This window comes from Zonotrichia albicollis, chromosome Z (assembly GCF_047830755.1).
Source record: "Zonotrichia albicollis isolate bZonAlb1 chromosome Z, bZonAlb1.hap1, whole genome shotgun sequence".
Taxonomy (NCBI): Eukaryota; Metazoa; Chordata; class Aves; order Passeriformes; family Passerellidae; genus Zonotrichia; species Zonotrichia albicollis.
The window spans coordinates 81,904,698-81,927,917 of NC_133860.1; the positions used below are offsets into that span (position 1 = coordinate 81,904,698).

The window sequence follows — 23,220 nt, forward strand, 5'->3', positions numbered from 1 at the left end:
TTCAGTTGGAGGGATGAAGGACTCAGCAGTGCATCAGATTTTGGGTTAAAGCTGCAACACTGATGCCAAGATTTTAATTTACAAATACTCAGAAAAGCATGCAAACAGGTCATGGAGGACTGTAACAAACTGTGAGGTGTGGGCTTTCCATCCAGGCGTTATTTAATTGGAAATTCCAAGTGCACAGAGCCTGCTAAAGGCAGGGTGCTGCAGAAACAAGATTTGCACCTGCCTGGGTTGTGTGTACTGGAAGGGAGGCATCTCTGCTGAGCCAGAGCCATTTCCATGAGGTTTTGCCCTGTTTTACTGGGGGAAGAAGAGAAGGGAAAAAAAAAAAGGAAAAAACCAGCGTTTTCCCCAGAAATATGTTGCGTCTATGGCCTTATATATTTTTTAAACCAGCTTCAAAAGAAGCAGGTAGAATAAACCAGTTATGTTTTGTCAGATCTGCCAGTGAAACAGGCTGCACATAAAAACCTGGAGAGCTCATGCTGACAGACAGGGGAAAATTGCTCTTTGGATAGGTGCTCTTAGCATTGTCTGGAAAGAGAAGTGTTCAGATAATTCAACTTTGGTGCGCAGCAGCTGCATCAGGCTGAAACAGCAGAGCACATGACACACCAAGATCTAATGAAATAAATATTCTGGTACACAATATCCTGCACATTTTCACATTCATGAGTGCCTCTGGAGTAGTCCAGAGAACTGCTGACACAGCTGTTGGGCTCCTTCTTGTGATGTTCCATGTCATGTTGACTTTGCTCTTTGGTGTCCCTGTCCTGGTGTTTAAAATGGTTCTCTCACCACTTTAAAATTTACTATTATTATTATTATTATTATTATTATTATTATTATTATTATTATTATTATTATTATTATTATTATTATTGCTACTTTTATTGTTATTGTTATTGCTATAATAATTATATTTTAATATTGTTATCTTTATTACAACATGGAAACAATATCTATCTTATTGTTCCTAAACAATTGTTACTGCCTTTACGACAGCTTTCCTTACCAGATAATTTTTTTAATATATGCCATTATCACTGACAAATAGTACAGGTCTTCAGGTTACTGTCCAGTTCCAGAAAATTAATTATTGCAATATTTTTTGTACTTTTGAAATACACCCCTCATTAGGAATTATTAATTCTTATAGATTAGGGATCACTAAGTATCATCATGATTAGGATTAATTACTATTTAGTTTTGCTAGCAATGGTAGTAGCTTTATTTTCCTGTTCCTTTTGCTTCTTGGCTAATGCAAAGTAAACAGTTTTGGTGGTTTTTAAGAGACCAGACAACATAATTTCTGATAACATTTTGACTCAAGAAATGTTCTTGAAGCACTGCCTCTGTTTGTTTTCCCATTTTATATAATATCGTTTTCTCCTGGATTTTTATGTAGAAGGATGTGACTCAACAGTATGGCAGCAACTTAGTAAAAATAAAAATGCCAGAAGGAAGCTGATTCTTTAGCTGAAAAAGCAAATTGGTCTTTAATGAGATGTTAATTCTGGCATCCTAGGAGATTCAGATTAGAAGATTTTATACTTCTTAGGAAAAAATGATCAGATGGAAAACCTGGTGGTGTTGAACTTAATGCAAGCTCTAAATGGAATTTGGTTCCAGAGTAAAAGAAACACAAATTAAAAGCTGAATATTGGATCCAGAGACAGATGGGCATTATTGTTGTTTTTTCCTTTCCCTCTTTAAGTTTTTTACCAGAATCTTTTTTCCAAAACTAGTTATATAAATGGCTCATTAAGCGGAGCAATGTACATCATATTTTGGCACCACTTTTTCTTACTTTTTTCTCTCCATATATGTTTACTTGTTTTTAAGTAATGAATTAAGGAAATTCATCTTTGCTACTAAAAAATATAGATACAATAGTTCAGCTTTTGTTTTTCTCCATAATAAAAAAAACCCCTTCTTTTTAGAAATAGAAGAACAAGAGTACCCAAATGTTTCTCCTAAGAAATTTAATGTTTCTAACTGGGTAAAATTGCTATTTAGTAGCTCAGACATTTCTTTTCACTGCATAATTCTCTGATCTGATTCCTTTGTATGCTTATTCCTTTTTTTAAAATTTAAAATCTCTGTTAAGTCACTTGCTTAAGGGTCTTTGGTGTTCATCATCCATATGCAAAATTCCCTTAAGCATTTAAAAGACTGTGATCTCTTATTTTTTTTGGGTTTTTTTCAGTTCCAGAATAATAAATTAACTTTTTGAATATTTTAAACTGGAATAGTTAAAACTAGCATTGTCTTGAGCAAATAAATCTTATTTGCTTTAGAGCAAATAAACATTTAGTATATTGAGGATATTGAGCACTGTAGCCCACTACTGCTCTTCTAAAACCTCTACAATTTTAGATGAATATAGAAGAATTATGCTGATATGGATCAGATGAGGCCTTTTAACTTTTTTCAGCAAGGGATTAATTTACTCCAAAAATCACATTTTCCTAAGGGGAATAACTAAGTTATTTAGTTCTTGAATGGTTTGTTGTTCTTTGCTTTTTCTTTATTTTTTTTCCCCCAAATATAAGTGTAATTACAGGAACTCCATAAAAGTCTATGGCTGAATTTTTTTCCTATTAGGCTATAGAATTAGTTCATATTTTATTTTGTTGCAAGGAATAAAAAAACCAGGAGAATTATATAGGAGATAATATAATAAAATATAATAAAAAAATAGGTAGCTATGAAAATTATCAGTCAAAATCACAGGAAGAAACATGACAGAGGGATGTTCACTTTTACTACCCCATTTCAGGATTTTAGTTTCTGTCTGGATTTATTGCTGTTTAGCCAGATGTGCCTCTGCTGTACCTGTTCTTGTCAGGTGTTAATAACAAGGCTGAAATACCCCCACTTTTCCTCCTTCATTTACCCAGTAAATTATCTGGGATGGCTCTTTTGGGGTGAAAAGGCACTTCATGCCACGTGCTCATCTTTTTGTGCATTCATGGGTGATGAGGATAATGAGGACTTGAGTGAAATCCTGACTGTTTGAAGCATATGAATAATTCAAATTATAGATACTGATTTTGAGAGGGTTTTTTTTTTCAGGTTGTATCACAGGTGTACAGCTTTCTCCTACTTGATGATGCTATAAATTAATGATTAATAATAATTAATTTATATTTATGTTATATTAATGACCAGAATTATTAAGGCATGAGGTTTCATGCTGAATTATGGTTGCAGAGCTAGTATTTCACGTGCATTACTTGAGCGGAACACCTGCTTGAGAAACTAACATTGTAGAGTCAATATATTATTTCCTATGTTTAAAGAAATTAATCAATGAGATTGAAATTAATGTTTCAGCTGCTCCCCCGTGGCTATATCTGTAATATTAGAATGCTAATTTGAGGCACAAACTCTCAGGTTATCAATACCATCTTCACTTTGAAACATGCACAGGAATGGCAACACTCTACATCAGGGAATTACGAAGTCTGGAAAATTGAAAAGGTTGACTTGGACCTGACCTAAATTTTTTGTCCCTGAAATTAGGAAAGAGTGAGGTAGAATTCATGACCGTCACGATTTGGCAAAATCACACTTCAGCTTCCTTGGTATTTATGATTCTGTTCAGTTTATGTGTCACTTCATGCATAATTGGTGCAAATATATGTAGTTCCACTCTTCTGATCTATGCTTTTGACAGATATCTAATTCCAATCTTCATGAAGGCATGCAAGGTTTTAATTTTTTTTTTTTTCTTTCAGATGGATGGGTATGAGACATGCATATACAATCTGCTTTGTTTGCCTGTCCATATCCACAGTACTCTGAGCATAGCATCGCAGAATAATTTGGGTTTGGAGGGACCTGAAATCCCACCCAGTGCCATGGCAGGGACACCTCCCACTGTCCCAGTGTCCAGCCTGGCCTTGGGCACTGCCAGGGATGCTCTGGGCACCCTGTGCCAGGGCCTGTCCACCCTCACAGGGGAGAAATTCCTCCCAATATCTGGTCCAAACCTCCTCTCTGTCGGTTTGAAGCCATTCCCTGTGCCCTGTGCCTCCAGCCCTTGTCAATTGTCTCTCTCCATCTTTCTCATTGGTTCCTCCAGGCCCTGCAAGTCCACACTGAGGTCACCCCAAATCCTCCTCTCCAGGCTGAACGATCCAAATTCTCCCAGCCTTAGTGATGCCCTGCAATCACCTCCTAACAGACTAACAGAAATGGTCAAAATGTCCTGGAATATTTAGTTTTGCCACCTTCTGCATTGATAGCAGGACATAAAAGCTCAGACTCCAAATCCTCATTGAGATGCTTCACATATTGCATTTCCATTCACAGACAATTCTTCCTGGCCCTTTCCCTTTGTATCCACACAAACATAGGTTATTGCAGAAAGATGTGTCCTCTGGGTAAAGCAATTTTTTGCTGCCTTTATCCAGCAAAAAAGATCACAGAAAGGAGTTCAGGGCTTGCAGATATTTATCCTGCATAGGATCCCACACTCTAGAAGACAGGTTGGGAGTGATGTGCATGTGGATTCAGAGTTTCAGAGGGGAGTCCAAGATAGATATCTGTAAATTCCAGAGTCTTTTCTCTAAATCCCAGCCAGTATTTTTTGTAGCTCCTCATGGCTTTGAACAGCAATAATTATTTGGCTTCTGCTGACTCTGTTTGCTCAACTGGTCCTTCTAAATGCAGGTGTAGGGAAAACTGGGAAGGAAAGAACAACTGCTGCTGTGGCAACTGCCTTGGAAGGAAGAGGAAGGAAAAGTTATTTATCCTTCTAAACATACTTAAGTGTTTTCATGTAGTCTGATGTGTTTCACAATGCAGACAGAAACAGGGCAGAAAAAAAATTCTCATTTGTTGGTGATGCCTTTGTCTCATTTTCAACATAGACTGGAAACAGCTTCAGCTTCAAATGCAAATTTAAAGTCAAATGAATTGGTTATGAATGAACATTCAATATCCATTATAAAACCAAACCAACAACAGCAAAACAAACATCAACAAAAAGAAAAAAGCAAGAAGAAAAAACAGTATGTCAGTCCCCAGACTGTCAGATATATTGTTGCAAAAGCCATCAATGGGGAGGTGACAAGAAATTATGTACCTGAAGAAAGGGTAGCATGTGATTAGAAATATGCTGAAGAACTGAGATGTTTTATGTCCATTTATTCTCCAACATGATACTAACATATCATTATGTTGTCCATATTGTCATTAAAAACATTTCTTGTTTCCTAATTTATTCAGCACTTGCAGTTACTAGAGCTTTAGAAAGGGTGCAAAGTTCAGCTCCAACATTTAACAAAGATGAAAATTATATTCTCAGTGAGAACCTAGGGTGAGCATTGTGGGACTCAGCAGAATATACTTGTCCAAGTATTAATGGTGATTAAAAGACATCATAAAACATTGCCACACCATTTTCAGATTTTCCAAACCATGTTTTGAGATTAGTTCTGCACACAAAAACCATGCTCTTGTGGCAGGTGTGTTTTTCTCCTACATTAACCAGCTTTCTCCTGTTGGCACAGTACAAACTGAAAATATTCCTGCTGTGACAAGGAGGAGTTTTCATCATTATTAAAGATTATTGAAGATTCTTAACTACTTAGATACACCTGAGAAAAAGTTCTGAGAAGTTTTTACAGCCCTGTGTTCGCACAAGATCTGCATTTGCATGGGCAGTGATGACATCAAGGCTGGCAACAGAACCCTGGTTGTGGATAAAGACTTAAAACCCTGAGAACCTAGTAAGAAAAATATTTTTAAGGGCTAAATCTCAGTGTATTATATTACCATTCTCTAGAAATATAAAGAATCCAGTTCATATCAAGTATCCAGTTCTGTCAAACCCAATTTGAATTGACAGTAAATCAAAGAAAAATCACTTTTTGAAGCTGTCTTGGTTTTTCTCCATGTGTTAAATAAGATGAGGGCTGTAAGGGTGTGAAATAACATGAAGACAGATGTATGCCAACATATTCAAGTACAAATGTAATCTTGCTGCAATTGAGAGAGAGAAGCATGTCTTGATTAAAAATTCCTATTACTTTCCTCTCCTTCTCAGGCAGGTCAACTTTTTAATCATCAGCTATATTATTCATTATGAACAGCCTAATGAGGCCAGAATTTGGTCCTTTAAGATTAATTTTTGCAGATAGGAAAACTGCGCTGTCAGTGTCATTTGATTTATTCAAAAATATGACTGAATGGGCTGTAATTTATAAGGGGAACGATGACAGTCATAAAAAGAAAATATTTAATTTCAGCTTCTGCTTTTCCTGGCATGAAATAAGAAACATCTGCAGTAGTCATTAGCTTGTAGCTGAACAATACATTAGCCTAAGTCAGCAACAAAAGTGAGCAGTGGATTAACTTTGTCCTCACTGGTGGCGACTTTGGGATCAGTTTTATTTATATTAGAACAACAGATCCTGACCAATGTAGCATGAACAAAATAAATAATTATATCAGTCTGAATATGGTGGTGGATGCCCCTGAAACACCCGTGCCTTCATCACTTGCCCTCTCAGGTGGGAGGAAACCTGAGCAGTTTAAAATAATCAGTAACTCAAAATAAAATAGATTAATTGTGGTTCAAGCATTGCAATGAAAAATAAGTGAATGTCCAAAGACCAGGAAACAAAAAATTTACTAAAATAAGTAATGTAAATATTAAACTAGCAGACTGTGAATCTTGATGCTGAGTAGAACTGGGATGTGTCAAGCATTTCTGTCATGTATCTTACAGTAAAATATAGGAAAAATTAATATTACACAGGTTTTGTCTGGTCTGGCTGAAATCAAACTGGTGGCAATACTTTAGGAGAAATACATGACCCTTGTTTAGGAAAAGTACATATTAAAAATACCATAATCTGGCTAATCAGCTTTGAATTAAATGTCTTTTTTAATATCATTTCATTTGCCACTGAAGTTAATTTCATACTCTGTAACAGGTAGTGTTGCATCTACATTTCTCATGAAATGCGTTCATTCAAAAATGGCCCACAGTAGCTGCACTCTTCTGCTTTGACTTGGCAGCCTTAAAATCTAGATTTTCTGTGCTGAAAGCACTTGGCTTGGTGTGACAGTTCTGCTTGGAGCCTGAGAACTCCACAGGTTGAGTAGAGGAGGAGACAGGACTTGTGGGTGACACTATAAATCTACTTTATTTGCATTTTTACAGCCTTCACAACCATATCTGGATAGGAGAGAGACAATTTAGCAACATAAACATAGAAAAAAAAAATTTTCTTCCCATAGTTTGCCGGTGTGTGGTACCCAAATCACAGTGGCAACACCCTGTCTGGTGAGAACTGGAGCAGCAGAGAGGATGTGATTGTTAGAAAACCAGAGTGCAGCACAGTGAAACATAGCAGTGATGGCCTGCCTGGTGAGAACAAAGTGATGAAGGCAGACTGATTAAAAGGAATCAAACAGCCTGGCAAAGCAGCTGAGCAGCACTGTGGCAATTTTTGGTGGTTCTTTTTTTGGTTGTTTTTTTTTTTTTTTTTTTTTTGTGGCAGGAAGACAATTATGAATTTGACTCTATGATTTTAGAAGGGTAATTTATTATTTTGTTGTATTATATTAAATATTATATTATATTATATTATATTATATTATATTATATTACATTATATTATATTATATTATATTATACTATACTATGCTATACTATATTATACTCTACTATACTATATTATATTACACTATACCATATTATATTATACTATACTATATTATATTATATATTATATTATATTACATTACACTATATTATATATTGTGCTATATTACATTATATTATGTTATATTGAAACTACACTAAAAATTAGAGACAGGGTACTTACAGAAGGTTTAACAAGATACTAATGAAAAACTCGTGGATGTTTCTAGAGTTTTGACAAAGTTGGACTGTGATTGGTTATTAAGTAAAAGCAATTCACATGTTGGATAAAAAATTTTGAAACTACATTCTAAAGCAGCAAACACAGGAGAAGCAAATGAGATAATATTATTTTTTCTCTCTTTCTGAGGCTTCTCAGCCTCCCAGAAGAAGAAATCCTGGCAAAGGGATTTTTCCAGAGTATATGACAGTGACACAGCATCACAAGTCAGGGAGAGGGAAGTGACTGCACAGCTTGAGAGAAACTTCAGTGAAATTGAGGTTTTTTCTCAGTTTAATGGGTTCTGTAGGACTATATCAGCTGCAGGACCACACATTTCCACTGTTTGGGAACAGAGAAAATTTCCTCTCAGATTGGAGAAAGGTTACCAAATTCTTTGGCAGAGAAGCTGAGTGTGCATTCACAGAGACTAGAACAAATAAAAAATGTAAAAAATAGTCTGTGTGTCCTTTAACATTTCTAACAGGTGTTCAAGGCCCATTATTCACTGGTTTATAAGCTGAGTACAGTTGCATTTGTGGCTGTCTGTGAGGATTCATCCAACATTCTGCTCCAACATCAGGAGCAGAGCGAGCCATGATCAGGAGATGCAGGATGACCTCTGTAAATCACAGCGTGCCATCACACCCAAAAACTGCTGCCTGCAGCACAGAGAGCCATCCCCAAGCCTGGCTTTCCCCAGGAAGCTTACAAATAGGATAAATCCAGGAAGAACAGGGGATTTAGACAAGGGATTTTGATAAGGTGAGAGAAGCTCTGCTCTAGAAGTAGCTGGGAAATGGCATTGTTTACATTATGAGTATTTCAGGGTTTTTTTGCTGTTTATTTATTTATTTATTTATTTATTTATTTATTTTATTTCCCCTGTTCCTTTACCTGAGTGCCACTGTGGCACAATCTGCAGTTACAACTTCATCTAGAAATGTCACTTCTTGTTTTGGGGTGAGCATCAACAATTAAACAAGCAGCACACAAGAACAGCTTTTCAGAGCACTGGATTTATTTTCTATATATATAGTGCTCAGGTGCTTTTCTATTTATGTTTTCATCAACCATGTAACAGAACACTCTAACCCTTACATCTGATTATTTCTGCTGTTTCTGGTTCTGGTAACATTTCTCTTGATTTTCGCTTTCTCTGATATTTTAAAGCCTTTGTTGAAATGTAGACACAGGAGCTGGAAAACAACCCAAATCTGTTTTAAAACCATTAGGAGTTACCACACTAATTTTATGTGTTTACTTTTTTTTTTTTTTAAGATGTTTTATATCTCAATGTTCAGGAATCTCACTGACTGCAAAATTTATTCTTATTATTGAGAAAGAATGGGTGAGATGATGGAAAAAGGATGGTATACAGAACAGAAGCAGGATTTGTATCAAAAATAGTGTGGCCAGGGAGGTGACAAGGTGGGGTTAAGTCACAGATTGGTCTCAATCATCTTGGAAGTCTTTTCCAACCTAAATGCTTTTGTGATACTACAATTATTTCATCAGTGGGCAAATAGGAAATATTTACAATATGAAAGACTACATTTACAAAATAAATTGCTGATGAAAAAGGCATTAAGCAGGAAAAGGTGTTGATCTGGTCTGCAGACATTCAGCAGAACCACTGTCATGTAGGCAACTGGATATTGCAGATATTATTCAAACCCAAATATTAGCAATGGCTGTAATTCAATATAAAACTGGATGAGAAATTGTATATTTTCAGTGCTATTAAGCATTTTCAACACAGTTTAGAAGGTGTTCTTAAACATGGGCGTGCTGTGGGTCCAGATGAATCCTTGAGTTATCATAGCACCAGGTACAAGTGGCACTGTGGTGATGATGTTTGCTCTTGCTGGAAAGAAAAAGAGAAAAAAACAACCTGTGAAAACAAAGTATAAGGTCGTGGCAACTTCCAAGTGTAATTTTATTGCAGAAGTAAGAAATTCTAACTGATTTTCAAGATTTTGATCAGAAAGATTTTTTTTGATCAATAATTCAGATATTTTTTTAGGGAAAAAACAGCATCCCCTACGCCACTATGCGGTGGAGAGCAAGAAAATTGATCAGAAATATTCTTTAAAGGCTTCAAGGTGTCTGAGAAAGGCCAGAGGACTTTTGAACCTGAAGAATAAGGAATATGGAAGGAAAAAAACTTTCTTTTCCTTAAGTTTACTATTCAGGTTTTATGGATAACATGGATACACCATTAACATCTTTCCTCTTTAATGTTCTTAGGGAACAAAAAGCATCTCCTATTTCTTAGCATTTACCAAGTTACTCAATTTGCTGTCAGTTTTAAGTTGCTTGGTAAATCAGGTATAGGACTGAAGAAGAAAAGGAAAGTTCATAAAATTGAGCAGTCCTCTGCCCTGGGGAGAATAGAAGTTTCTGAAGTATTTAAAAAAAAAAAAGCCAAAAAGGAACAACAAAAACAAATCAACCAAAAGACCCCAAAAACCCCAAGACCAAAACCATTAAAAGAAAAAACAAACAAAAGAAATGAAAAATGCCAACAAAAAATAAACAAAAACCCAAACCCAACAAAAACCTCACAAACAAAAACTGACTAAATAAAATAAACTAAAAAAACAAATAAACAAACCCCCCCAAACCCAAACAAGACAAGACCAACCAACCAACGAATACCTCAACCAACAACCAAAAAAACCTCAACAACAAGAAATCACCACCATCAAAAAACACAACAACAAAATGAAAAACCCAACAAAAAACCCCAAAATAAACAAAAGAAAAACAATGCAACAAGCAAACAAAAAAACAAATAGGGAGAAAAAAAACTCTTCTCTTGAGATCTGATTGATGACATTTATGTAGATTCCATAAAGGTCCATAATGGAATCTACATATGGACAAAGGTCCATATTCCATAAATGAATATATAAATGAATATAAATTCCATTAATATAATATAATATAATGTAATATAATATAATATAATATAATATAATATAATATAATATAATATAATATAATATAATATAATATAATATAATTTTGTATTATAATTATATTATGTTATATTTAAACTATACTAAAGAATAGAGAAATACTTACAGAAGGTTTAACAAGATACTAATGAAAAACTCATGGCTGTTTCTGGAGTTTTGACACAGTTGAACTGTGGTTGGTTATTAAGTAAAAATAGATTCCAGCAACTACTGGCCTCCCCCAGCATTTTGGGTCTGCATGTGGAGGGGAGACTGAATATATTTTGGGAAACAGCTGGAAACAACCTCAATAAACCTTTCAGTCACTGAGGTTTGCATTAGTGATGTAAAAATGGCAGCAAAATTTACACGCTCACTTCCTACTGGGAAAGTTTGACCTAATTGCAGAGGAATTAATTATCCTGGAGCTGTAAGCTGGGATTTGGTCCTGGCTAGACTAAACTCTGGTGATTTCAGTAGATATCTGCTTTATAAACAAGCGTGAGGGGGCATTAGGATAATTCTCAGTCTGTGAGGTGGTACAGTAAAAGAAGCACAGCTAGTGAAAAGTAATATAAATATGTATTTAATTGATTTATTCCAGGTCAGCAGGAGACAATAAATTCAGTCAGTAACTTTTGTACTTACAAAAGGCATCTCACCTAAAGAGCTTTGCGTGTTACAGAGAATCAGGAAGAAGACAGATAAATGAAGAAAATCCAGCCAAATATTGGCTGTTTATTTTAGGCAGACACTTTTCTCTGTCAGCTTACGTAGAGTAGGGCATGTAAGTTTGTATATATGTTTTTTGTGTGTTTTTTTAAATCTGTAGTGTGTCATTGTGTCCTTTTAATGCAGAGTCATGGATAAAATTCACTAGGTTAAAACATGGAATATTTATGAAATGCAGCAATTTGTTCAATGGATGAATATTTCATGACTGGTATTTTTTATGTCTGATTTCTTCAATGTACCTTCAACTTAGTCACAACAATCTTTGATGTAGAAAGTGCTTGCAGAGTGCTGTATACAGTAATTAACAGAGACTTTATAATAGGTGGTTTAAGGTAAATTTTAATATTCCAGTGGATTTCATGAAAAGGGATATTTTCTGTTTGGTGAAATCATCAAAAAATTCCTGGTGAAAAAAGGGCAAAAGGGCTTGGTGTGGGAAAAGTAAGTGTTGGGAATTAATTTCTGTCTTTTGCATTTTGTCTTTGTCTTTAATTTAAGCCCTTGTTAGATTTCAGCAACTCCACTGACTTAGTTAAGTCAGTATTTAATGTTAACATTAATAATGCTGTATAAAGTTGAGCAATTGACAATGCAGTAAAACTGCATCTGTTAGCATTTGGATCACCCAGTTCTGAACCTGAACTTTTCCTTGCATGAATATTAACTGGAAAGTGCCACGGGGGCCATGCAAATTATTCATGAGTGCGTGTTAAATTCAGAAGGAATTTTTAACTTTAAAAACAAACACATATCTTTGACCCGAAAACTAACAGAAAGCAGTGCAACCTAAAAAAAAAAAGAAAAATGTTTATGAAAATGTGTTACTTTCATTTTAATTTTTTGAGACAGTGTTTATTGATGCCTAATTTTGAACTTTTTAAAAGTGCTCTAAAATTATTGAGTTTTCTCTTTTTTTTCTCTTGAAAAGATTGAAGTTGAGTTGATTTACTACAAGTATGGAAATTTTCTTGGTTGACCCAGATAAAAAGTTTTCCACTTCTACTTAATATATACTTTTAAAAATATTGTTGGGGAAAGAACCTAAAAAATCAGGAAAACAAACGACAAAAGATTATTTTTCAGGTTTTGTCCTGAACTAAGCAGCTGATGGAGAAAACAAGCTGGTAATTTATTTTTTGTTATTGTATTTAACAGTAATGAAAATCAATCAAATTCCAACCCAGGCTTCCTTTACCATTTGGAGCATCTGCTTCTCATTTTCCCAGATCCCCAGGACGACACACTTAATATATTTACCCATAATATTTGAGATGGAGACTATGGAAGAAGAAAGGAAATCAATCTTTTAAATTTAGCATATTTCAATAACCATAACATCTCAGAATGGTTTAGATTGGGAGGGACCTTAAAGCCTAATCAATTCCACCCCTGCAAAGGCAGGGCCACTTTCCCCTGTGCCAGGATGCTCCAAACCCCATTTAACCTGACCTTGGGCACTGCCAGGGATGCAGGGGCAGCCCCAGCTGCTCTGGACACCCTGTGCCAGGGCCTGCCCACCCTCCCAGCCAGGAATTCTTTCCCAATATCCCATCCAGCCCTGTCTTCTTTCAGCTTGAAGCCATTCCCCCTTGGCCTGGCATCCCAGCTGTCTCTATGCATGCCCCATTTCTTTACACCCTTTTTGTTTTCGACAAGAACACGGCATTACTTGAACCCAGGAGCATGCACCAAAGGTATTGATTTTCATTGTTCTGGCCTGAAATGACCCAAGTTAAAAGCATTTCCAGCATTTCCAGTGCCAAGGAGAACAGATTATAATGGAACTCCTTGTTTTCGTGATGGGTTGCAGCAGCACGGGAATGTGTGGAAGGCTTCTAGACTCCATCCAACATCAGCTGGATCATTTCCTTCCAGCAGGGAGAGGTTTTGCCATCTGTTTGCAGAACAGAAGAGAGGAAAATCCAAAATGAAGGGCAGAATTTTAGCTCAGCAATCCAGAGCCTGACAGCTCTTTTTCCTTCTCAGAGTGGGAGGTGCTGGTTAGGAGCAGTTTTGAAGAAAGGGTGCTAAGCACCCCTTGGAAGCCCAAAAACATGCTCTGAAAACGAAAAGATGTGCTCTGAGAAATGTATGGGGAAGTGAGTGAGACACAGAAAAATCCATACGCTCAGGATGAAATAAAAACATCTTAAAAAAAAAATAAAAGGAGAGAAGAACTCAAAATCAATAGCACAACTCCTACACTAATGAAAAGTGAAGGGCATGGAGGAGCACCAGAGTGCTCACTGATGGCTGCTGTGAAAATGTTTCTTTCAGGGGTGAATTCAGAGAGGCTGGTGAAGTGTTGGCTTCCAGTCAACTATTTTATTCACAAGATAAGAGAAAAATCAGTCTAAATGATCTTCCCTTGTTCATGAGAAAAGGCCTTAATTTCTAGTCATTTTCTGAAAAATTAAGAATTATACAGATGAAAAATTAAGAGGAAAAATGCAGCATTTCTGAGAAGAATAAAGGAAACTCATACCAGATGTATTTTTTCTATTTCCCATCACACTCCTTGTGCCTAGTTTGCACCTTGTAAAGTCATGCTCATATGAGAAAGAGGGAAAAAATCACCTTCTTTTACACTTGAGCATGTTTCTTGTTTGGCATTCCTGTTTGTTAAAGTACAGGTGTCAGCAAAGAACTTTGTGTGCTCAGTAAAACCAGTGTAGGACACAGAAATTTTCTCAAATTGGCCAAAGTTTAAAGTAAGCTTCCTTGCCTCTCATATTTTAGGGCAGAACAATAAATTATTTTTGAAGAGCTCTGGCTTCAGCATGGCCTCTGCAGATACCCTTTTGATAAATTGATATATGGATTATTATTACTGTTTTTAACCCCAGATCTGTAGTAATAAATTTTTGAGATCTAGATTAGGGCAGTGTTTTATTGAAACTGGGTATTACTGACACTGTTTTGCTACAGCCTACATCACACATATTTTTAAATGTACATTCTTCAATGCTGAATGACAATAGATTTAGATAGGTATTTAATCTGTTTGTACTGAAGTTGAATATAAACCAAATATTGGCTATAAAGTTTATAGGATCTTCTTTTCTTTTTGCCCAGCCAGAAAAGTTAGAAGTGAGTACTTGTGTTTCTATTATTCTTTAAGCAGTAGGTTCCAGTCTCCAAACTCCACCTGAGCAATGAAAATAGTGTTTTATTCATTTAAAAATACCTTCTTTGCCATCCTTGCACCAGGACTTGATTCTTCTCCCACTCCTGTGCTCATGCCGCGCAGCTTTATGGCGGAGCATTTTCTTTGTTCCTGAATTTACCAAAAAACAATGAAAAGCCCCACACTGAACCAAAGCAACGTGTCTCCCTGCATGGGACCCCTCCAACACCACAGCTCTCACTTTATCTGCCATCTGCTCCTTTGAATTCTCCTCTTGGCACCTTATGCAATTCACAGTTCAGGTTTCCTGTGATGGAAATCGTGTTGTGTTATTAAAGCAGCATGCCAGTCAGGCTGGACAGAGTAACATAGATTTATTTTGAATAAATAGAAGAAAAAAACCAGTTAATTCTTTTGTAGGGCCTATACTGAAGTCAGTTATTCCCACCCAGAACTGCATGCCGCTGGTTCTATGTAGTTTTATTCATTAAGATGTATTTTTTATGAAACTGTGGCTATTGAGTCCTTTTCATCTAATTTAAAACTAAAGATTTTTTAACATTCGTGGCTTAAAACATTGTTTTAAGAGGTGTTGCCCAATCTTAATGGTTTTATGATAAAGTTGGTGTTGGCTTGCTGGTTTTTACACCTCCATTGCCCAGAAAGGATAGCAGCACAATCTTTGCAACTGGTGCATTAGGTAATTTGCCAAAACTCACAAAGTGTTTGGGAAAGCACTGAAAATTGCAGGATTCATATTTGTCCTGAAATTTTAGGGTTTGAAAGTCTCTGGGATTTCCTGTGTACTGATTTAACGTCCCAGTATGTGTTTCCACAAGGCAAAGAGGGCACTCTGGGTGCAATTGCCTGGCAGCAGGCCAGCTCAGGGAAGTTATTTTGGAGTTAAAAATGGCAAATACTGTGACAGAAAGCTCATGCATTAAGATTAGTGAGTGACATTACAGGGCAGAATAGAATTGGTGTTTATTTATCTTAGCTGTTATTTCCTCATCTCTTTGGGGCATTTTTTATGGCCTTTTGAATCCTTTTTTATGCTGCTGGATGTTGTATATTGAATGCTTTCAAGTGTTGTGGTACAGATAAAACACCACACGAAGAGACATAACCCAACCTCCTGTACCAGCCCAGAGCCAGCAAACATTCTGTGAACATCTGAGTGCGCTTTTATTGGGTTTTTTGTTTTCTCCCCCAGGTGGGAGAATAGCCATAAAATAAAAGGTATTATCACCATTATAACTTCGCAGTGTGGTATGTGGTGTTATTTTAAAATTCCGCATTCACATAAGAACAGGTAGTAAAATTTCCCTTAAAACACACAAAACAACCGAGTGAAACAGCTTCAGGCAAGTGACTGAAATATAAAAGGATGAAATTGTTTGGCTTGAAAGGCAAAGCTTTCTGTCTGTGACTGTGGGGATTTCCCAGGTAGGATATTTTGCATCCACAATAACAGATGCTAGCAGGTACCTACTTCTACAACTGTATTTTACAGCCTTTTTTTTAGCATTTTATTTTAAGATTTTTCATTTGTTTCCTGGAGAATGCTCTTTGACGCTTGAAGAAGCAAAGAGTTTTGCACACTGATATGCAGCCTTATCAACTTTTGCCTTTTTGAGTACACTTATTTTTTGGACACCAAAGCGCCAGGGGCACCTTCTCATTACATCTTCTGCTCTTTTGGAAAATTCACATATTCTCAAATCTGCATATGGAATTGTGTGTGTGTGTGTAAAACTGTGATATTTCAGGCCATGGCACACTACTCCTCGTTTCAGAATTACAATTTTCAGTACTGTTGTGCCTTTGGCAGCACTGGAATCCTTGGCAAGAACTGGAGCTGACTAAGAGCTCAAGAATTGCTTTAAAAACTTAATTTCTTTACACTGTTTTCCATAAGAAAGATGATCCTGAGAAATACTAGAGCACTCCCTCCTTGTTCTGGAGAGGTCTAAATGTGAAGGGACCTAAAAAAAAGAATCTTCATCTAATCTTGTCTTCTACAAAATGCAGCATTTCACCTTAATAATTTCTTTTTCATATTTAAACATATTCTCATTCAGCACTGATGACCCTGGTGATTGGTAGAAAAGCACTATCAGTGAAAATGGATTAGATGCCTTTACTGTAATTTTAAGACACTAGTATTCTAGATTTTAATAATACATGGCATTTTGCTCAGACACCCACTTTTCTGTTAGAATTTATTTTTCTTGAAATAAAACAATGAAGAAAGCGTAAGTTTTTTTCATAGATTTTAAGTGCTTAAATCGATGTAAACCTGTGGAAAGTGATACATCTTCTCCACCAAGTGCCAAGGGCCGTTTTTGGGGTTTCTTAATTAATATATTTGTTTTCCATCGAACATCTGTCAGCCAAGCAGAGTTTCATTAGTTCATGGAGAGTTATCTCTGCCATGCTTGGTGAAGGGCCTGGCGTGCTCCTTCTGGCTTGTTTTTTGTTCATTTCTGTTTGTTCTGTTGTTCCTCTTTTATCTGTTTCTTTGGGGCGCTTCTTGTGGTTTCTCAGGTGTTTGTTGTGTTTTGGGTTTAGTTTGTTTTTATTTTCCTTTTTCTCATGAATGAGTGCAAAAGCAGCCTGGCCAGCTGAAACAGGAAGGAAGCAAATGCTGCTCCAAGGGCCTTCAGTGGATGCTGAGTTCTGTCAGATGTGGAGAGAGGGAAGAGACAGGAATCTCAGGCACGTGTGTCCCGTGGAACATCTGCAGCATTTAAATCACTTTCTTAATGACTACAGCTGAGATTTTGGGGAGCCAGTCAGTCTTCCTTGCACACAGGTCCTCTGAGACCCCCGGGATTTGATGCTGAGCAGACTATAATTTAGTTTTGATGCTGCATTCAAAAAAATGTCATTTTCTCTTGGAGCTTACTGTTCCTCTGGATAATTCTGTGAACGTCTTGTACAGATTTTGCATAGGGGTAAATGCATATATATCCAAGTTTATTCCTTTGTATATGAGTCTAACATTTTATTTGAATGTTAAAAAAACCCCTTCACATTAATATAAACTTAACACAAACTTTAATATAATGCAAAGCTAGTGTAATGTGTCATAAGATATAACATAGCATAGCTGGCTGTTACACTGGATCTGCCTAAACCAAGACATTTATGCTTCAAAATTCAGATTTTTTTTTTTTGCCTAGAACTGTCAAAGCTTCTGCCATTGTAACAGAAATAATCAGGAGTCTGGCAGAGATATTCAGATACTTATCCAAGCTTTGCCTTTCTGCATTATCTCTCTTAAGCTAATGTTGGATGACATGTCACCTGGTACAGGCTTTCCAAACCTGCCCATGTCTTCTTGATTATTTTTTTTTTTAATCCCACTTACGTCATGCAGCATTATTCACCTCTAAGAAAAACAAAATTAAGTTTTCCCAAGTGAATATCAGAGTTTTTCTGAAGAAGATAAAATCCAATATCTTTCCCACCATATATCTTATTATATTTTGTCAATGATGCATTAAAAGAGGAAGAAATGCATGGTGAAAAATGCTTTAAAGCTGTAGAACAATTTACAGCTTAAGGTCTTGCAGTGCTGTCATAAGACCATGACTTAGGGATGTCTGTGACTTTTTGGGGGGCTTTATTTTTTTTTGGTTTTGTTTTTTTTGGTTTTTTTGGGGTTTTTTTTTGTTAAATTACTGGCTCCTCTGATGGGGACCCACCACCCACAGCAGTGACTCACCATCCTCTGCCAGCCCATCTGACCCCCTCTCCCCTCCTCTGAAACAAGCAAAGAGCAAATTACACATAATTACCCTGGGGATGAGTCACTATATAAATAGATTTTTTAAAATAACTGAGTGTTTTAAATCACTGCTGATGGGGAAAAAAAATAAAATTAAAAAAAAAAGGTGGTGTAGTGTAGGAAAATTTTGGTGTGGCAATTTGGTGCATTTCCTTAAAAGTGGAAAGCAGAGTGCTGATATTGCATTTGAGGTGGTATGATAAAGCAAAATTAGGTATATTCCTTGAGTACTCAACATCTTACTGAAGGCTGGTTTTTTAAACATGGTTTATGAATCTAATGGGAGGTAAAAATATCCTGTCACAAAAATCAGGAGATTAAGCTAATTTAATTTTTTGTAGAAGTCTGTTTGAATTGTGAACAGGTTCAGAACTGCATTTTCATCTCCATTTTTAATACTCATCTTTAATTTCTGTCTAGGATTAATGCAGTATTGACAAGTAGAATTAGGTCTTTTTGCAAAAGCAGTTCTCACCAACTCTAACTGAGACAGAAAAAGAATACAGTCTATTCCTGGATGAGCTTAAACCAGCAATCAAACAGCCAAAATTAATTAAATAAACAGAAAAGTAACATTATTGGCATAGCCATTTTGGCATCTGATTTATTCAGCTGAGATTCAGCTACCCTGTTTTATTTAGATGTGTACCTAAGTGCAGAGTGGTCCCTCTGAAACAACCATCAGAGTAGCAACAGAATCCAGCTTTGAATTGCTAATGCTGCTATTCATCCTGATAATTAAGTCTCAGAATATTATTCAAATAGCAGTCTGAAGGAAATGGTTACTGGAATAAATATTCCTCGTATAATTGGACAATTTTGTTTAACCAGTTTTAAAGCAGAGTCTCCAGTACTCTGAATTATTTTTCATTCAAGCAGCAGCAGAGCTGGAAGCTAATATGGATTTGGGGCATTTGTAAAATTTTGACTTCCTGCTTTCATGTTCTGTTCTGTCTGTGTAGTTGTCTCTTCCACTGGTACCCTGAGAAATTGCAACCTACTTTATTGACTTAATTTTTAGTTTGTTATTTACTTCAGAGCCTGTTTTTCTAAGATTTAAATATTCTAAACATTTTGGTTTGGGGGCTTCTTGTTTTGTTGTTTTTGTGGGGTTTGGGGGAACGGGGTTCTTTGGCCTTTTTTTGATTGGTTGGTTGCTTTCTTTGGTTTTTGGAGGTTTTTGTGTGTGTCTATAATCAGCTTTCATATTGTTAAATTAATGATTTAGCTGATTAGTTGAAAAGAGTGGGATGGTATTTTTCCCTCTTTTCTTTCATTACCTTGAAGTCCTCTACTACCACAAACACATTTTATTTTAGTTTAAGTAGTTAAAAAACTTGCTAAAGCTTGATGTGATCTTTACATTATGTACACTGCATAATGGATTAGTCTAGTTCCAAAACACACTTTCAAACTTTAAATAAGGAGTTACAGAAGGCAAGGCTCTGCTAAGTACCATGTTTAGGCCACTTTAAGTTATGCCTGACATAATGTTATGGTTTTTTTTCCGTGTAGCTTTCTTCAGGGTTTATTTGAACACCAAACTTTAGAAACAAAAATCACCTGTGCACCTCCAACCACTGTGGTTGGAGACAAGCTGGTTGGCTGGTGCTTGAGAGAGTAATTCATTATTTCCTCTCGATTAGATCTGACAGTCCCCAAAAGGACACCATGCTACTCTGCAATTAGCAATAACTGATGTGTTCAGCACTGGCTGTCACGTACAGTTGCAAGCAGAATATTGTGCTGATTTAACCAAGGCTTATGGCCCTTCTCAATTGCACTTGGTGTCTGTTGACAATTTCTTTGCCAAAAAAAGGGAAGGTCTCCCTGCTCCTCTCCTGGTTTCTCCCTGCGGAATACATGGGGTGATAGCAAAAGTAAAAAATAAAAAAAAAAAAAAGAAAAAAAAAAAAAGTCAATTTACCAAGCGTGGTGGTGGTGTTGTTTGAGGAAATGTTTGGAGTTTTTAGCCATGCCATGTGCAAGCTCTGTCAGGGAGGATCAATGCCTGCCATGGATGAAGGAGTGTTGTCTCTGCTGGTTCTGCAAGAAATCAAAACAGGAGGAGCTCCCATTTCAACTGGCAGCAGGCAGTCGTTAAAAGAGAAAAAGCAAAAGTATGAATTACACGTGTTTAATATCTCTATATCGCATTTATGGAGAGTTCTCTCACTTCTAGGTCCTTTTTACAGCATCCAAGTGAGAAGCACTTGAATTCAGCTTTTACTGTCATCCAAAAGTTTTTCAAGGCTGTGAAGAGACCATTTTTGTGATGCATGTGTGTATAAACCACACTGACTAAAAGAAGAGAAAGAATTAGGTCACTGATGTACTTTAAAAGTTCACTTTTGCTGGGAATATGTCTGTTTCCCTCTTTTGAATGTGAGCGTAATAGATAGTCCAGAGCCATCAGTGCTTTTTGACGGTAACTTAAGGCAATTTAATGGTTATCTGTCAACAAAAGGGAGAGGTGAAGACAGGATTTTTATTGCTTTTCCCAGACAAATAAACATGTGGAATGGGGAGCCCAGTTCCTGTGTGCCTGACAGACAGACAGACAGACAGACAGACACACAACCCACCCCAAAATGGCCACTTTGGCTCCCTAACTGCCCAATTTCAGAATCAGCAATTCCCACCAGGCTGGGAAGAAGCTGAGTGGAACAGAAGGGGTGGAGAATTATGAGAATAAAGTGTCTCGTTATATCTAATTGCTTTTATGTTAAGAAAATGTAAATAATACAACCATTGGCATTACATGAATTTCTTCATTTGTATTTTTTTTTTCTCTTTTTCTCTCTCTCTTTCCCTTCCTTCCTCTTCCCATTCCCTGTCCCTGCCTCCCTCCCCACTCCTGACACCTTTTGGCACAGCCTCCATTGAAGAGGACCCAACGTCAGCAGGTATGAATTATTTACATCACATCTGCATTGTGGCAACCATTTCTTGAGAGCTGCCTTTACTAAAATCATTTTTAGCCTGTTTCATTTTGTGTGTAACTTGGCAAATATCACAGCTGGGATCTATCCTCTTCTGTTGCCCTTTCTTTTTTTTCTCCTTCTCCTCGACTTGGAGTCAGCAGGAAACATAATCCTTCTGTAGCATTTAAAAATATCAGTGGCATGTTCCTTCCTTCTTCCATGCTTAAGCTGGCATGTCAAGCTTCAGGTAACAGAATGATTCAATCAGGAGCTGAAAGAAAAACAAAATCAAATCAGTGATTTTAAATTTTTTTTTAATTTTTTTTTTATGTTAGATTTTTTTCTTGTCTTTGTGCTGGAAAAAACTCAGTCACCTGGATGATGCCCCAAAACTGACATCCTTTAGAGAGCTGGGAACAAGCAGTGAAGGAAAGGAAAAGAAAGGCAGCAGATGCAGAAGCATCGTGCTCAGAGAAAACATTCTCCAAACGATGGCTGGGCTATCTGCTCAGAGAACTTTTATTTCCATTGACAAGCTGCCAAGCAGTGAGAATGGTTACCATCACAGCCATAAAAATTAGTTTAGGAGCTCCCAGAGAGACACAAACGCATCGTGTTTATTTTATTGTGAAGATTAACTATTTCTAATTAATTGGCAATCCATTAGCTGGGGAGTATTTAAAGGAAAAAGAAGACAGTGTACCAGAGAAGGATGCCACTGAGCAGCCTAACATATTTGAAATGGCACTGAGTTGTACAAACTCAGCGAGCTAAAACATCAAATAAATGGGGAATCGCTTTATGGTGGCTTGTTAAAAGAAGGAAAGGCCTCCAGAGGAGCAAAAGAGAAAAGGTGAGGGGAGTGAATGAAGAGAGGAAGATGGCAAGGAAGGATTGAACACTGTTTACAACGCTAACCTACAACTTGGGAGCAATATAAGTAATTAGGATACAGCAGGGAATAATAAATGAAAGGACAGAGAACAAAGCCAAGAGTAGAATGTGAGAGAGTTAAGACTAGAACTGAATACAGAAAGAAGCAAAAGGGAGCTTTAAACATGAATGTAGCAGCAAAATGAGCAGGAAGGAGGACTGGAATAAGAAATAACGCTGCAAAAGAGAGAAAAAAGAGGAATTTGGGGAAAAAATGTAGAGTACTCACACACCCCAATGGACCATGCATTCTAATTAGTAAATATCAACACTTTCAACTCTCCATTTCTTGAGAGATCTGTCAGTCTTGGAGTTTTCATGGAAAGTGTTCTAGCAGAAACCTACTGCAGCCATTCAACAGAAACATTAGAAAAGGATGTGTTTTTACTTAGGAAAGAACAAAACCCCCAGTCTTTTTCCCTTTAGGGAAATGGTTTAAATACTCATATTTTTGTAGAGCATCTCCCAAAGACTTGGCCTCCCTCTTTGAACACCACTGCTGGTTTTGTGAGAGCCCCTGTGATCTGGCCAAGCTACCCAGAAACATCAGCTGAAAACGTTCAAGAGGAGGAAAGTGGAATTTATAACACAGCCATGTGGGCTGCACTACAGATATGATTTATACTAAGAGAAAAATCCATACATAAAGTGCAATCTGACATTAATTTCTAGCTTAAAAACTTTAGAAGCAATGCTAGCTCTTCAGATGCTCCCTAATTTATGATTCCTATTGATTTTGCTGTAAGATATGACCAGATGTTGCTGTTTTGAAAGTACACAGATTAGTTCTGCACTCTTACAGGTTTGTTTTAATACAACTTATTTCTCAGATTTTATTGGCATCTGTAAAACTGTG

At 36.6% G+C, this 23,220-nt stretch overlaps 1 protein-coding gene across 2 annotated transcripts in view; it reads left to right on the forward strand.

Annotated features, from left to right (window-relative positions):
- Positions 1–23,220, forward strand: part of EDIL3 (EGF like repeats and discoidin domains 3) — a 237,723-nt gene that overhangs the window by 77,553 nt on the left and 136,950 nt on the right. The window contains exon 3 of one of the 2 annotated variants that reach the window (XM_074533230.1): positions 21,384–21,413. The exons of the other annotated variant lie outside the window; for it this stretch is intronic. Coding sequence (XP_074389331.1) covers positions 21,384–21,413 — 30 coding nt within the window. The remainder of the gene's footprint in view (positions 1–21,383; positions 21,414–23,220) is intronic. 2 annotated transcript variants of the gene reach the window in all.